Raw genomic sequence first — 17,067 nt, forward strand, 5'->3', positions numbered from 1 at the left:
GGTTGGAAGGGACCTCTGGAGATCACCAAGTCCAACCCTCCCTACGGGAGCACAACCATAGAATCTAGCACAGGTTGCACAGGAATGCATCCAGATGGGTCTTGAAACTCTCCACAGAAGGAGAGTCCACAACCTCTTTCTGAGGAAAATATGCTTAACTGAAGCTCAGGCCAGACTTCCGCTCCTTTAAGAATTCTCTCAGGGTTGCTTGAGGTGTAGTGCAAGATTAACTAAATTAGTTTCTTTCAGGACTTTTCAGTCTGATATTAACTGCCTTAAATGTAAGTTAAACCACTAGAAGTAAAAAGAAAGCATAAATTGGTACCTAACCAGTTTAACAAAAAAAAAAAAAAAATACAACTGAACCCACACAGAAGGAATGAAATTAATTGTGCCAGTGTTGTCCTTGTTTGCAATGTGATAGCTTACATTAAGAGAAACGTCTTGGGGAAAATGTTTGTGGTGTGTTATTGGTGGGAATCCTCTTGATTACTTGAATTCCCCAGGCAGAATGGGCTGCTACTACTGGTGATCCTTTTTGCCCTTTCTGCTGAAGGAGGAAAAATTATGCTTTAAGAACGTCGAGTCTCACTAGGTGGCAGCATCTTAATGTACCAGCAGAAAATTACCTTCACCTCGAGGAACTTTAACTACCACTCCCATAAAGCATAGCAAAGAGAGCATGAAACTTCCTTTAGTACGAAGGTCACGAAATACAACCAGCTGTTTGGGATCACTGGGTGAGTGTGACTGTATTACTACATGGTTTTAAGTGCCTTATAGAACTTGGGTTGTAAATGTTGATAAAAACTGATTGTTAGATTGAAGAACGTATTTGTAGTGCATTTTGCTTCCAATGCGTTAAGTAGGGGAAGTACTTGAACCGGTCAGGGTTTTTTCCACGGAAACGATGCATGTGACAACGAGGAATATGAAATAGCTTCCTCTGCCCTGAAGGAGCCCTTTTGAGCTCATTAAGATACTCAGGCAAAAATTAAGAAAACCCTTCCCACATTTTTGTGCTTGAGGAGCTGTATTTTGGAAAGCTTGGTACATTTGAAAGGCAGTGTAACCCAGCTGTGTGTGCAATCTTGTTTTGCTTGGCTAACTTCGCATTGTTCACCTAGCAATGCAGAAAGATTATACAAAGATAAAGACAGTGTCATATAGCCTTATATAGAGCTAACTTAAAAAGTTATTTTAAGTTACTGTGCTTTCCCCTAATCGTAAAGATGCATTTCAGTTACAGTGTGCATGGTTTGTGCTTTATTTCCTTCTGTGCATCCATGTTGACCCAGTCACAGCAGGGGGGAAATCTACAGTGAAATGCTGTGGTGTCTTGAAATGTGGTCTGTTACTCAGACTGACTTCAAATCACAAGAGACAAACTTAAAATCACACTAGATTACAAGATATTGTACTCCTGTTTCATGCTGTCTTTCTTTTATTTTCAGTTGAAGGAAATCTAAATCCCATTTCTGCTGTAACAAAGCTTGGCTTTGAGCTCAAAGGGCTTTTGAGCTTTTTGAGGTTCTCATGTGAAAATAGAAGTCAAAGGTTGAGGCAGTTCCCGCTGCCTTAGAAGTCTGGATGACAGGACCATCTGAGATACGAATTGGGGTACCTCTGCCACCAAATCATATCTTGATTTTTGGCATGTTTGCATCTGATCCCCAGGGAGTGTTGTTGGCGCTTTTCATTAAAGGGTCTGTGACGTCGCCTCTGCAGAGGTCAGCGGTATGGGTCGGCTGGATGGGAAGATCATAGTGCTGTCTGCAGCAGCACAGGGGATTGGACGAGCAGCTGCTATAGTAAGTTGGAAAAGGTTTGTTCTCCAGTGCCTAGGCTAGGGCTCTAATGCTGCCCTGTCCAGTGACACCTGCCCCAGACAAGTCCTCCAATTAAAAAATTATAAAGTCAGAGCTATCCACTGAACACTGAAGAAACACCACAGCAACTGTATTCTATCATGAGTGTTTTGTGCTGTTGGAAAGTCTGAAAGCCTTCAGCTCTGAAGGGTGATGTTAGCCAAGGATAAGAGCAAGATTTGAGAAGAGCTGCTTTTCTAACAACATGGTGTTGTTGCCTGTGCCTTTAACCCAGCATTTCTGCTGCTTTTTTCTGGGAGGAGAAGAGAAGGGAGATAAAGGGAATATTTCCTGTTATAAGGTTGGATGCTACAAAGATTTCCCTGCAGTAAAACAAAGATATTTTATCTACATTGATAGTTCATGTAACCATGTTTATGCGGTACTAGTAGCACAGCTATAATGTTGTTTGCAATGAGCAGCTGTAAGAGATCATTTTACAGATTTTATTTAGTTGTTAAACAGAATTCAACATATCTTAACTTTCTGGTTACCTTTTCATTCCTTTTGTCTAGTTTTATCTCTGTTGCTTCCTTCTTCCATAGCAGATAGAGAAACTAGTAGAGTTATCTCTGTAACATAATTAACAAGCCAGACTAGTTTCTCATGCACGTGGTTAAGAATGCAGAGGACTGCTCATCTTGGCACTTGCATTGAAACACTTGGTACAAAGAGGAGGTAATTTTCCTGATGATTTCATTTTGTAAATATCCAGCAAACCAGAGGAGGCTAGCATGTTTAATACCACTATCCTCTTTAGCTGCACTTCATACACTCATTTTGAAGATTAGGGACTACAGTGCGAATTGTTCTGTTAGCATAGCTGTAGAGAAAGCAGGTTTTGAGGGGAGCATCAAGAATAGAATACAATTAACCAGGTTGGAAGAGACCTTTGAGATCAAGTCCAACCTATCATCCAACACTATCTAATCAACTAAACCATCGCACCAAGCACCCCATCCAGTCTCTCCTTAACACCTCCAGTGATGGTGACTCCACCACCTCCCTGGGCAGCCCATTCCAATGGCAAATAACTCTTTCTATGAAGAACTTCTTCCTAACATCCAGCCTAAACTTCCCCTGATGCAGCTTGAGACTGTGTCCTCTTGTTCTGATGCTGGTTGCCTGGGAGAAGAGACCAACCCCCTTCAGGTAGTTGTGGAGAGCAAAAAGGTCTCCCCTGAGCCTCCTCTTCTACAGGCTAAGCAACCCCAGTTCCCTCAGCCTCTCCTCATAGGGTTTGTGCTCCAAACCCCTCACCAGCTTTGTTGCCCTTCTCTGGACACGTTCCAGCAAGTCAATGATACTTAACCACGGATATTCCTTCAAAATAAAGCATCTTTTAATACTACTCTATGCTAATGATTTGGACACAAGGTTTTCATAAAGCTTACATAACAAGCTTATGACTTGTCAGCTCCCATAACTTCATTGAAATCTGACAGTCCAAACAGTTCTGGCCCTATGTGTTTTTAACATGCTTGCTAGTGCACATGTGAGTAATAAGGGCAATAATAATACCACCTATCTTAGTCTGCTTACTGTTCTTATGCCTTATTTATGGTTTGGATTTATCTCAAGTCTGTCTTATATCATGTATAGTTGCTCAGTTTGTTCCCAGAATGTGTGGTAATTGGTGTCTGTGGCTCCCTGATGTGCCCAGAATGAAAAGTGAGAGATCAGCTGCCTTCAAGCAACCTGTATATAAACCCAGAAAGGAAATGAGAAGAAAAAAGATTTCATTTCTGGTAAGATCTGGGATATCCAAAGATAAACTGCTTTTCTTACTTGTGTTGTTCAGGCTTTTGCTAAAGAAGGAGCCAGAGTCATTGCTACAGACATCAACGAGGCTAAGCTACAAGAACTGCAGACATATTCAGGTAAATGACCATCAGCAGGCAGTAGTTCAGCTCTTGCAAGTTTTGCTGCAGACTGGCTGAAATACAACTTAAGGATTGGACAGACTCGAAAAAAAACAGCAAAAAATGGAGAATGTCCAGCCTCATTCTTTAGATGTTGCTGTTTTTATTCTGTGGTGTGGAATGGCAGAGATTTAGCAGCTACAGTATTGCAGCATCAGCATAGCAGCCAGACTATTACTCCAGGCATGTGGAATAACTGAGTTTTTCATATCACAGAAGCAGCTGATTTCTCCTTCCCAGAGTGGTACCCATCTCAGCTACCCTTTAAGATCACTAAGTGAACTAACATACCACTCTAAAAGGCATGGAATGTTTATTTCTGATCATAAGAACTAACAGCCAGGTATATACAAAGTAGGGTTAATGTCTTGCATTTCTATGGGCCATGTTTACAAAGGAATCCATTAAAAGGATAACTGTCTGTTAGGATTTGTGTATCTTCAGAAGCTAACTCCACCTTAGATGAGCCTATTCTGTCTATACAAATGCTCAGGCCTGAAGGTCATCTTCCCACTGATATCACAGGAAGCTACTTCAAGGAGTAGGTTTTGCATAGCTTTGTTTCTTAATCATGACAAGTGTGGAACATTATAAAATAGGTCTTTCAGTCTTCAAACAAATAAGACTTCAATATATCTTGCAACTGAAAATGCTTCCAACTTAATTTGACAGAAGGCAGTGGATTGAACGAATTCCTATTACATTGTGGCAGACAAACATACAAACCACTTTTTTCTGGTACAGCTTTTTGGAGACAGCATTGATCCTATTGACTGAGGTTCACCACAAGCAATCCCTTTAAAATTCTTTAGGAACTTTAGGACTTTCCTGGTTTAGTCTAAGGGTGTTTAAGAAAGTGTTATGTTGACAACTGTGCTGCTTACTCTCCCTCCCCCCTCTAGTGTGCTTACCAGGACAGAGGTAATTTTCCATATACTCTGAGCCATTTTTTGTCCTTCTGACACATGATTAGTTAAGCTATAATTCATCAAAGCTTGGCACATTGTTGTCTTTGAATTTTATCCAACAGAGGTAATTCCCATGCTAATGTTAATCACTAGCCTGTAGTCTAATTGCATCATTATACACAAATATCTTCAAAAGTGTCTGTATCACTTAACTAAAGCATACTATGCCTGTTCATGGACTTGTCACATTGGCTTCAAAAGAAAGGGGTTTTTTATCCATTTCAGATCAAATTCTCTCATAATTTAGATGTTACTCAGATGCTTTACACACAGTATGTGTGTACACACAGAAATATGTAAGCTGGATGAGACCTCCAGAGAACATTTAGTCCTGCCTGTTGCTCAAAGCAGCTCCAGTTAGAGCAGGTTGCTCAGGGCTGTGTTGAGTCAAGATCTGGATGCATCCATGCTAGGAATTTCAGCAACCTCTGTAGGCCCCTGCTACAGTGTGACTGCCCTCATGATTTGAAAATAATGCTATTTTTTTTAAAATATACCAAAATCTCCAAAAAACAAACACACCTTATGTTTAGTCAGACTTTCCCTTGTTCAGCCTTGTGCCTGTTGCCTTTCATCTCTCCATTGCGGGCCTCTGAGAAGTATGCCTCCATCTCCTCTATCAACAGGGAGTTGTAGGCATTTGTTAAGACTGTGTGTCACTTCTTGCACACCACTAAATTGTGCTTATTAAAAAAAGCCAAACAAACAAACGCAAACCAAAACAAAATAATTAAAACCAGTATTATAGAAATTTAAAACAAAACAAAAGCTTGGCTTGGGGCACAAGCGTGTTCTGCACTACATCTCCCTTAAACCTAGATCCAGGCTGATTATACTGAGAAGTGTTTGGAAGAGTTGAGCTTTACCCTCTTTTGCAGTAATTATGTTTCTCAAGGTTTCAGAAGTAACTTTTCTGTAGAAAACAGAAGGGTTATGGTTTTGGGTTTTTTTGGTTAGCAGTGGTTTTCTTAAAGGTATGGCACAGGTCCAGCCAGAGCTGTAAGCACTGAAAAGTGACAGCCTTCAGGCACTGAAACACATAGAAGCTTGCAATGCTTCCAGCCCTGTTTTGTTCATTTATAAACACAAACATCCTATTTTTAAACAAGATTCTGTGAAAGCAGCCATTAAACTGCCTGTTATCACAGCTGTGACACCATTCCATGTTGCATAAATTACTGGCTTATGCAAAATCACTTTCTCTCATTAATTAAATGGTATGAAGTTGATTTACCCTCAACTACACATGGATAAATGGCATGTAATGTGATTGTGATTGTGTGACATGTGTAACTAGTTCCAGGTAATTATCATTCAACAATAATAGGCATAAAAGCTTGTTATAATTATACAGGCTCTGTAATTCTTCGGCTCTGTAATTCCGGAGCACTGTGCAATACAGCTCTGTTGGCAACATCTTTATGGTAAATGCCATTAGCTCATCTGCTTGTGTGATGCTACGTGGCAATCAAATAAGTTGATCTTTTTAAAACTCTCTTCTTAAAGTAGTATGCCATGCTATCCATTGCTGAGCTGACTTAACTATTGCACTATTTTAAGCATTAAGCGTAGCTCTTGCTGAGTGAGTATCCACACTGCAGTGAACCACTGAGAGAAGACTCTTCCTGGCAAGACACTGACTTTAATCATAGATCCAGTCCTCAGCATATCAAAACAAACTGATGTTTAGCCAAATACACTGAAACGAATACCATCTTTTTCTAGGCATTGAAATACGGGTTCTGGATGTCACCAAAAAGGAGCAGATAGAAAATCTGGCCAAAGAAATTGAAAAGATTGATGTCCTCTGTAACATTGCAGGGTAAACAACTTCTGTTTGCTCCTACTACTTTTTCTTATTTTTCTTGTTATCCAGAAGTAGTTTATCTTATTTAAACACTTTTCCTTTCTTCCTCTTTTTTCTTTTGCCCTAAGGCATTCTCTGTCTTTAGTATAAATTTCTGTGTTTTCATCAATACTGAACTTTGTGTACAGCTGTGATACCCAGGCCAAGGTAGCATGGCTCTGGAATTTGTTCCTCCCACTCCGAGTCCCATGTACCGATGGCTTCGTCCCTCTTGGCACAACAGTGAGCAAAGCTGATTTTCTGCCAGTGGTCTATTTCATTGCATATATTGGATCTCTCTTGACTCCCTGATACTCATGAGAAGAAAACACATTGTCTTTGTTTGTTTCTTCGTAAGAGCTCATCCCCCCTTTTCAGGCTTGGGAAGGCTAGCTGTTACAAAACAGCAGTAGAAAAAAAATATGTATTAAAAGACTTAGAAACGTAGATCAGAGAGTAATTCACTTCATGCACCTCACTTATTTGAGGTTTGTCCACCATGGAACCATTCTGGAGTGTGAAGAGCAGGACTGGAATTTCACTATGAACCTCAATGTTCACAGCATGTATCTAATGATCAAGACATTCCTTCCTAAGGTAAGGCTTGCTTGTCTATCATTTTTAGTCACAGGATCACAGGACGTTAGGGGTTGGAAAGGACCTCTGGAGATCTTTGAGTCCAATTCCCCTGCCAGAACAAGCCCATAGAATCTAGTGTAGGTTGCACAGGAATGCATCCAGACAGGCTCTGGGGAGCCTGTTCCAGTGCTCTGTGACCCTTACAGTAAAGAAGTTTTTCCTCATGTTGAGGTGGAACTTCATGTGCTGTAGTTTACATCCATTGCCCCTTGTCCTGTCACAGAGTGCAAAGCGAGAAGGGGCTCTCCCTTCCTTCTTGACACCCAGCCCTCAGATATTGATATACACTTATTTGATCCCCTCTCAGTCTTCTCTTCTCCAGACTAAAAAGCCCCTTGAGAGACCTAGTCTCTGCTGCGTTGTTTAAAGCATAAGAGGTCTAAACTGTTGCCACTGTGACAGCATGGGGTTTGAGATAAAAAGGCAAGTATGCAGCTTTGTATAGAGGAGGCTCTTAGATTACAGCAATCCTACTCCCCAACATTCTCTGTGTTGTCTAATCCTTCAAGCAGACAATCTAGCTAAAGATTATGGCAGCGGAGATTGATTCAGGGGTTTCACCCTATGTAATTTGTAATTAAAATCCTTTACATGCAGAGTAGAGGGAGAGCTGATGCAATATAGTACTAACATTTATACTGCAGCACACAGCTACACAACATCACTACCAGAAAATACTTATAAAATAGGTATATGAATGGGAATTTCATGTAAGTCTGGAAACTGTCTTATAAAGCAATTCAGTGCCACTGATGCCAACATGCTACTTAGAGCAACAATCCAATTGGACAGTAGCTTGAGGACAGTTGTTGTGTTTCACATAGCAACTAGGTTTGGGACTACAATTGTGGACTGAATAAGGTGTCTGAGTTCCTATAAATGCAAAGGACAGAAATGGAAGCTGTGACCATAGCTGGATGACAGCTACTATCTTTAGTGTTGCTCCAGTCCTCCTTGTTTGGTTGAGCTGGTTGGTTGGTTGGTTGGTTTTAATAGCTGATTTTCATTTTAAAGGTTCATAAAATTAGTCAGGGTTGGAAGGGACCACAAGGATCATCTAGTTCCAACCCACCTGCCATGGGCAGGGACACCCCACACTAGATCAGGCTGGCCAGAGCCTCATGCAGCCTGGGCTTAAACTGGTCTCTTCTCCCAGGCAGCCAGTACCAGAACAAGAGGACACAGTCTCAGGCCAGGGGAGGTTCAGGCTAGATGTTAGGAAAAAGTTCTATACAGAAAGAGTGATTGCTCATTGGAATGGGCTGCCTGGGGAGGTGGTGGAGTCGCCATCACTGGAGGTTTTCAGGAGGAGACTTGATGGGGTGCTTGGTGCCGTGGGTTAGTTGTTTGGGTGGTGTTGGATTGGTTGATGGGTTGGACGCGGTGATCTTGAAGGTCTCTTCCAACCTGGTTTATTCTATGTATTCTATGTATTAACTGATTCTTCAAACCTGCAACTTTAAATTGCCAGAGCATTTCTGTACTTTAATTCTTCAAAGAAAAATTGCCACTTGCATAATGCTTTTTAGTAGGGGGAAAATAGTTTTCCTCTAGGGACGGCGCCCCAACCACCTCCCTGGACAACCTAGTCCAGGGCTTCATCACTCTGACGATATACATAGAATACATAGAATGAAGAACTTCATCCTCACCTCCAGCCTGAATCTCCCCACCTCCAGCTTCATTCCATTCCCCCTAGTCCTATCACTACCTGAGATCCTGAGAAGTCCCTCCCCAGCCTTCTTGTAGGCCCCCTTCAGATACTGGAAGGCTACAATAAGGTCACCTTGGAGCCTTCTTTTCTCCAGGCTGAACAGTCCCAACTCTTTCAGTCTGTCCTCACAGGAGAGGCACTCCAGCCCTCTGATCATTATAACAACTTTTCTCATTTCAGATTTTGAGATCCCCTGCAAAGGTTGTAACATAAAGAAATTTAGCTCAAAGATGTTAGAAAGTTAATTTTTAATCTTTTCCAAAGCAATAGAGAAGTGAATTAGCACATTGTTAGCTGGCATGAGCATATGTCTGTAGGGTAACACTGTGGTGACAAGAGCGCAACAATTCTGAAGTTGCTATCTGGGAAAAAAATTCCTTTCCTATCTAAGGCTTAGGATAACATAGGGAGAACTTCAGATTCTCCTTTAGTATTGCAGTTGATCAAGAACAGATAACCATTTTTCATGCCAATTCAGCTTTTTTACCCTGCTTATCAATTGCGTAGACGGATGTTCTTCGGGAGGTTATGGGCTGTTTTGCTGGCTCTGGTAATGACAAAACAGTTTACATTTGAGTGACCTAAGTATTCTTTTGCAGATGCTTCAACAGAAATCTGGAAATATTATAAATATGTCTTCTGTGGCATCCAGCATTAAAGGTCAGTAGCTTGTCCTTACGTAAATCTTTCACATGACAGGAATGTAAAATAAATATTGCACAACTTTGAACTTAGAGGAGGCTGCAGAGAGGCAAGCTCTTAAAAAATGAATGCATCAACTTGTGTGTACACACAAGGACACAAATGGGAAATTTGAGAAACACAAAGATCCTTGCCTTGAAGTATCTGAATTTCTGTCCTGAACGTTTTTGCATCATCCTTTATACCAGTAACTACAAAGGAATTGCTTCCAGCAATACCTCACTATGTGTGTTCTTCAGAGAAAGAATGAAGAAATCAAAGTTACACCAGCATAACTGTGCTTCCCAAGGAGACCTGATGGTGGCTATCAGATGGGCTTCTGCTGTTCCTAAATCTTTGCTTGCTTTAACATTTCTAGACTTATGCTATCGAAAGACTGCACGCTTTGCTCTGGTGTAGGTCTGAGTAGAATAATGGCAGTCAGCATTCTGGTTAGCCTGCCCATACGGAGTGGCTCCAGGTGCTACAGGAAATGCTGGAGTCCAGAAGTAGCTGCATACTGAACAAACCTGACTCTCTCTTTGTTGTTTTTATTGGGTTTATGCTGCTGTCACACTGACTTCCATAAGGAGTTGTGAACAGATGTGTATATAGTACTTCAAAGGCAGCAGTTATTGGTCTGACGAAGTCTGTGGCTGCTGATTTCATTGAGCATGGCATCAGATGCAACTGTGTGTGTCCTGGTAAGTATTCTTACATGACTCTGTAAACTGGGAGCAAATGGTAGAAGGCCCACTGAACTATAGAATGGCTTTGGCTGGGAGAGATCTTAGAGATCATCTGCTCCAGCCTCCCCCCTACAGGCAGGGACACCTCTCAACTAGACTCATCTGCTCAAGGCCTCATCCATTTGACGTTATTAACAAAGCGCAGACTTGAAAGTGGCAACTGAAGGTTACTAGCAGTCAAAAAGAACAGGACTTCTTGAAACACTTCTAGACTGTTTCTCTAGAACCTGCTGCTTCTCTAGAGAAGTTGCTGCTTTAATAGTAAATCTGTATGTTCAGTCTGTTAGCCCAGCCCACATGCATGCTATATGCATTACACAGTGTCTCAATGTTTATTTTCAAAGGTACAGTCCAGGAAGTTAGAAGCAGGTAAGGGCTAGCTCTGGGGTTAGTTGTTGATAAACCATGTGAAAAGTGTTGAATCTCATTCTCAGAAGTCTTGCCTTTGGTTTAAATGCAATGTTGATAGGCCTGCAGTCTTTCTCTGGAATCATAACATGAAGTTAGACAGTTATACAGATAGAACCAGTGAACAGCGGGTTTTGTTATGATTGTGTATGCAGTTGATCTTTAACACTGAACTTGACATTTTGCATAGGAACTGTTGACACACCATCCTTACAGGAAAGAATCAAAGCTCGGCCTAATCCAGAGCAGGTGAGAAAGCAACTTATCAGCTTGATCCTGTGTGTACAAATGTTTAATTCCACTATGAAAATAAAACAAATATAGTGGCACTTCTGCCCATATTCAAGAATGCCCCTGTTTCAGAGTAACAGTGACTCCAGTGTTGTCTCCTTTGAGAGTAGTTTGGTCAGTTTTCACTTAGGACAGAAGTCTTTCACTAAGCAACAGTGGCCTTCTGAGGCTTTTCAATAGAGCATGTCTGTCATCTACAGAAGCATTTGCAATTATTGGTTACAGTATCTAAGACAAAAGTGTAAAGCACTTTCTACTGTGGCAGGGGCAGCCACGAACTAGTACAAACCCATGACAGACAGGGCAATCTGGCCTTTGCATTTCAAAATCATTTGGGATGCCTGACCATACTGAATAGACAACTGTGAGCACTCACTTGAAGGGCCTGCTTAATATATACCACCAAAGGGAGAGGGACTTCTGTTGGCTTTGCTCTGGAACCAGAGTCTAGTCGTCTTCTATTTTTTTTAAGCTGACATTCATACTGTGGTTAATCTTCTGGTGTGTTTTTCTACCATAAATTCCGTAGTTGGTGCACTAAAGCAAGTTTTATGACTTGTGGCCTGCTTCCAGTATTGCTTTGTACATGTAATTGGATTAAAATAATTGGGGTTTATTTTTGATATACCAAATGCTCTTGTGTATCTAGGCATTAAAAGACTTTCTAGCCAGACAGAAGACTGGTAGGATGGCAACTGCTGAAGAAGTGGCCCATCTTTTTGTGTACTTGGCCTCTGATGAAGTAAGTAATACAGTTAAATAAGTAAATAATACAATTTCCTGTCACAGAATCCTATGCTAGTTTGCTGCTTCACAATAGAAAGAACTTGCTTTAGGAGGATTTATATTGCATTTGAGCAGGATTATTAAACAAACAAACAAAAACCGCCACCCTTACGTGCTTTTAGTGAGTTCAACTTACTCCCTTTCCTAGCTGAACACAGCTGGATCATGTTTTAAGGAGGTAGAAATATTAGTTATCACCTGCCTTGACTATTCAAGAGCAAACATTTGAATAGAACTGCTGGAGATTTGAGCTAAATGCTGAGTCAATCTGTCCTTCCAGCAGAAGGAAAACAACGCACCTGCTGAAGCTGTTACACACCAAACTCTTCATGATCACCTCAAACACCACCAAGGCTAATGAGAATACCAAGGTTGTTTTAGATGCTATGAATGTTACTATAAATGTAAAATTGGACATGAGTCCTCTGGACTTGTCCAGCAGCCCTACTGAGCATAACACAATACTTGAATGGGATTCATTCAGTCATAATGTTGCTATCTATTAGTAATCTGTTTCTCTTTTTGATCTTGGCTTTAATGTTTCTGTAAAGCTACCATTTTTCCCTTCCAGCCTGGTCAGAGAGTTTTCATCATGTGTAGACAGAATTCCAGTTTTCCAGTATATTCTAATATACTTCAGTGCTGACACAGGAAAGAATGTCAATCACTCAGATGCTTACCTCACTATCTGTGCAATCTAAAATTTCAGTTAGGTCTCCTTATAGCTATTTGCTGACCTGCTCAGATTCTGCTCAGCTGAACAGAGATAATACCATCATAGTGTGAGGTATTATTCCTGTAGGTGAGACATCTGAAGTCTGTTTTGTGGATTTATACACTTGGGATGCCTTCTCATCTTAATACCTATACTGCTACACTCCCCTGAGTTAGTTGGAAGGCTTCCATTTCTAAGTCTTTGTATTCTATTTATTAAGATACTTCAGTAGAACAGTAAAATGTGTCAAAACTAATTTTTTTTTTAATTTATGGAAAAACCCTTTCCTTGTAATTAAAACCCCTGAGGAATTGGCTAAAATAATTGTTACTTTTTGTCATTTCAGTCTGCTTACATGACTGGTAACGAAGTCATCATTGATGGAGGATGGAGCCTGTGACTGACCCTACCTGCAAATGGAAATTTATACCATAAAAGGCAAAAAATGTGGATTGTGTTTCTTAGTTAAGATAGCTTTCAATTATTTAGATCATGCACATGTCATCTATAAAAAGAAATCTGGTGCATTTTTACTGCTGTATGATCTCTTTCTAGACTGATCTTACTGATTTGCTTTTCCCTAGATGGTGACCCACTGGAGTAAAACATCATTTGTGTGGCTTCAATTTATGGTAACTCCCAAAATATGAAACAACAGCAAGCTAACATTTAAGATTTCAGAAGGCAAAGAATATTACTTAAGATACAAAATCTGAATTATGTTTTGAGCAAATAGGAGTGAAACTAATTAAATGCTACTTTTATTCTCATCCTGCAAATTACTTGGTAGCTGAAAAGTCATAATCAGACTTCCTACTGGCATTGACAGACTATCCAGAGAAAATGGAGTGGCTACCATTAAATCAGCCAAAACTGATCCTGAACGAAGTGTGGCTTAAATAGAAGAAAGCAGAAATAATGAGTGATTTGAATCATTTTGTTACTGGGAATAAATATTTCTACACTAGAGAGCACACTAGCTGCAAATTGTACTTGAAAGCACATTCTGCTTCACAGATTACAAACTTAAGTCCCTTCTCCTCTGTACGACTGTTAGTAAAATGCTTTGGAACTGTAATAGCTAGAGGAAAAAACAGTCTGAAATTATTGAAAAGAAAATATCCCAGGCCTGACAACACTCACAGAACTAAAGTGGGCAGTGCAAGACAGTTAACACCATAGATACATGGTGTGTGGGTGCATTAAACTTCTGTGTGTACAGTGAAGAGTCAGTGTATATCTACAGCTGATTTGTGCAACTTCAACATCCATTTACCAGATCCTGGGCAACTCAGGCAATTCCAGTTGGAATCTGGAAAAGCAGTAGTGCAAAAGGCAGGGCATTAGATGACTATTAGAAGCAGTAGGATCACTTTGCAGAGTTTGGGAGTTGTTTGTTTTATTTATTTAAGCATATAACCACCAGAGACACTGCAGAAACGAAGAGCCTGCTCTACTGATTAAGACTACAGCTTATGGCATGTAAAGAGCATACAGAGTCACAGGTACTTTTAGTCTATTAAGAAGAGTACATCAGCCCTGTACAAGAGATCCTGGTGAGAGAAACAGAGACCAGAGTTGTTTTATTAATGGTATAAATCACTCCTGAAATGGTCTTGTTTTGTTTGTTTTTTTTTTCCTTCTTCCATGTTCAGAAAGCACTATGCAGAGGCATCACTTTGATAGGCATGGATAGGGGTATACAGGGAAGAAGCATTTCACATACACAAGTAGATCTTCATCAATACACTTGACTTCTGGCCCAAGCAAAAAGAGAGGCAGAAATCCAAAGTTATCCAAAATAGCCCCATCAATGTTCACTGACCTAAATTCATACCTTAGAAGTTCAGGCTGGCAGGATACTGTTTCAGTGGGTTTAGAATTTCATATAAAGGCCAAAGCCCTTCCTCTGTAGTAGGTGTAGAAGGCTTACCTTGAAAAGGGAATCTCCCCACTGCCCTAACATGTGAAACTTGTACTGTGTATTCAGAATCTGAGAGAAAATTCATTATACTTATGGCATACTGAGCTTTATTAGTTATGTGTCTAAGGTCACTGGTGATTGTACTATACAGATGCTACTCAGAAATTACTTTTTTTTCTTTTTAATCAAAGAAAAGGAGACACCATCTACTTTTGCATTGCTCTAAAAGCACAGAGAGATGGATTTTTCAGTGGTAGTCTGAGAAGCTGGTGGACTAGAACAACAAAATAAGGCAAAAATTGCTGTCTTTGGCCTTGTTACTAATGGATTTCATGGATATGTTAACAGCTGCAACTCTGAAATGTCTTCTGTCTAGGGGTTTTGCAGCAGATTTGCTGGAATTATCAAAGGAGAATGTTTCTTAATACTCTTGTGACCTCTTAATTCCCTGGTCTGTTTTCAATGGAACTGGGTAATTGTCTTTGTTTTCCTTCCATCCCAGTGATAACATAAAGAAGTTTTTTTGACCTTTCAGATTCTAGGGCAAACTGTTCTGTTGTGGTGGAGGGAGGAAGGGTTCCTTCTGGAAAATTTAATCTGATTTAAAAACTAATGCTTTTGGTTTTTTCTCTGAGGCTTGTGGCCATCTTAATTCTGTGTAACGCTACTAGCAACCAGCATAGCAACATCTTGCATTTGAATCTGTTTTCACATGCACCCAGTGCAGCTTGCAAAATGAGACTAAAATTCCCTCATGTGCTTACAGAGGAGGTGGACACACTTGATTCTTCTCTAACAAGTAGGCATGTCTTGATTAGAACACCCTGAATATACAAGTTTGGGGCTTTTTTATTGTTTTTGTCTTGGTTTGGTTTTGTTTTAATTCTCCTGCCTGTCCCAGTGCAGGTCTTTAGCATGCACCTAGAGCAGAAGCTAGAGATCCTTGCCCTTTCTTTGCACCTGACCTTCACTTGCAGTGCTGCAGTCTGAGGACTGTGTGTAGCTTCCCCATATCTCTTCCTACGGCCACAGGAAAAGCAGCATAAAAGGCAACCTTTTCAATGTGTACAGGTTGCAATGAAATAATGGGGGAAGCAGAGGGCTGGCTGAGACACACATCTCCTTCATTCTCATCTCTCATCCTTGCAGATGCCCCGGGCACAGCGCTGGTCCATTGCCCAAACCAACCTGACTCTTCTTTGACATCTCATAATCATAGCCACGCCTCATCTATCCACGTTCCTGCCCAGCAGTGACCTATTCACAGTGCCAAAGCACAAAGGCATCTGGGAAGCCCTTTCGGACTTCCCAAGCTCCAGGCTGAGGTTTTTGTTTCTGGTTTAGTGAAGCTATGGCGTTAGAGGAGGGGCTGTGTAGCACTAGGCGCACAGTGGGGGAGGAGCTGGCACGGAGCCGCTGCTGCTCGAAGGGAGATTATCTCCTAGCCGGCTCCCTGCTGAGGGAAGCTGTGCCTGAGAAAGCTGCACAGCCAGCGGTTCTTTCTCGCGAGTACTGCCCATTCCTCAGGTAGGTTTTCTGCTTCTCTGTCTTGTTCTATCTCCGTCTCCGGCAACAGGAGTGAACATGGGGAACTGGTGGCTGGCTTTGCAGACAGGAAGCTTCAGGAGCAGGCAGGAAAGGAGGTTGCATCGGGGTTTAGTTACATCTTTGTGGATGGTGGTGCATGGGATGGGGTGGGGAGGTTGGGATTTCTCCTGACTGTTGGTTGCTCTGGCAGTGGTGGTGGTTGTGTATTTGTGTTCTTTTCTGGACTCTCTGTGCAAAGAAGAATGTTGACAGTCACCAGCTCAATAGAGCTCCTAATACAGGCAATGCACAGGCTGTCCCTGCCAGCTTTCAATTCATTTCTCCCTCTCCTTCTTCCTACCAATTAAAATCAAGTTGAGAAGATCTGATAAAAGCCTATAATAAAAATTTTTCTTTCTTTAAAATAAGGGAAGTATACTTTCCCGGGATGTACTGACGTAAGTTTGTTACTGACTGGTTTTCACGGTACAGGCCTTAACTCTGGAATTCTGCTCCATGATTTCTCAATCACTGATTTTGTTTGTATAGGGAGTGAAGTTTAAAAACCAAAACCATTATAAAACCCAAACAACAACTAAAAAAAAAAAAAAACCCAACCCCCCCCCCCCCAAAAAAACCCCACCCTAAAAAACACCACACAGAACCTATGAATTCAAAAAACCCCAAACACCCCACCCTGCTGTGACTAAACAGATGATTCCCTTTGGTCTCGTTGTTACTATTGGAATCAATCCTATCAAGAACCTGACAGGATGAAAACTTGTCACAAAACAGGCGAAGAACAGCACATCTACTGTCAGACTCCTCATTCACACCTTCAGACCATTCCTGCTAGGCAAAATAGCCCATCTCCTTGCTTAGTCAACTTGTTCTTTCCTATATGTTACTGTGAATGATGCATTCAGGAGCTGAAGCTATTGTAAGCTGGACTTGAGTTTCTCAAAGTATTAACATATGTCATGTCAGCAACTACATGGCCCCATGAACTGGGATGCTGCTGGCACAAGG

At 41.0% G+C, this 17,067-nt stretch overlaps 1 protein-coding gene across 1 annotated transcript; it reads left to right on the forward strand.

Moving 5' to 3' along the window:
• The first annotated feature begins 1,683 nt into the window (after positions 1 to 1,683).
• On the forward strand, positions 1,684 to 13,553 carry BDH2 (3-hydroxybutyrate dehydrogenase 2). Its single transcript, XM_009908852.2, has 9 exons — positions 1,684 to 1,811; positions 3,670 to 3,748; positions 6,484 to 6,580; positions 7,093 to 7,201; positions 9,557 to 9,617; positions 10,229 to 10,342; positions 10,986 to 11,044; positions 11,736 to 11,828; positions 12,934 to 13,553. The coding sequence occupies exons 1-9, from the start codon at positions 1,740 to 1,742 to the stop codon at positions 12,985 to 12,987; spliced, it is 738 nt and encodes a 245-aa protein (XP_009907154.1). The 5' UTR covers positions 1,684 to 1,739; the 3' UTR covers positions 12,988 to 13,553.
• The last annotated feature ends 3,514 nt before the right edge of the window (positions 13,554 to 17,067 follow it).

Source organism: Dryobates pubescens, chromosome 1 (genome assembly GCF_014839835.1).
Source record: "Dryobates pubescens isolate bDryPub1 chromosome 1, bDryPub1.pri, whole genome shotgun sequence".
NCBI classification, from domain to species: Eukaryota; Metazoa; Chordata; class Aves; order Piciformes; family Picidae; genus Dryobates; species Dryobates pubescens.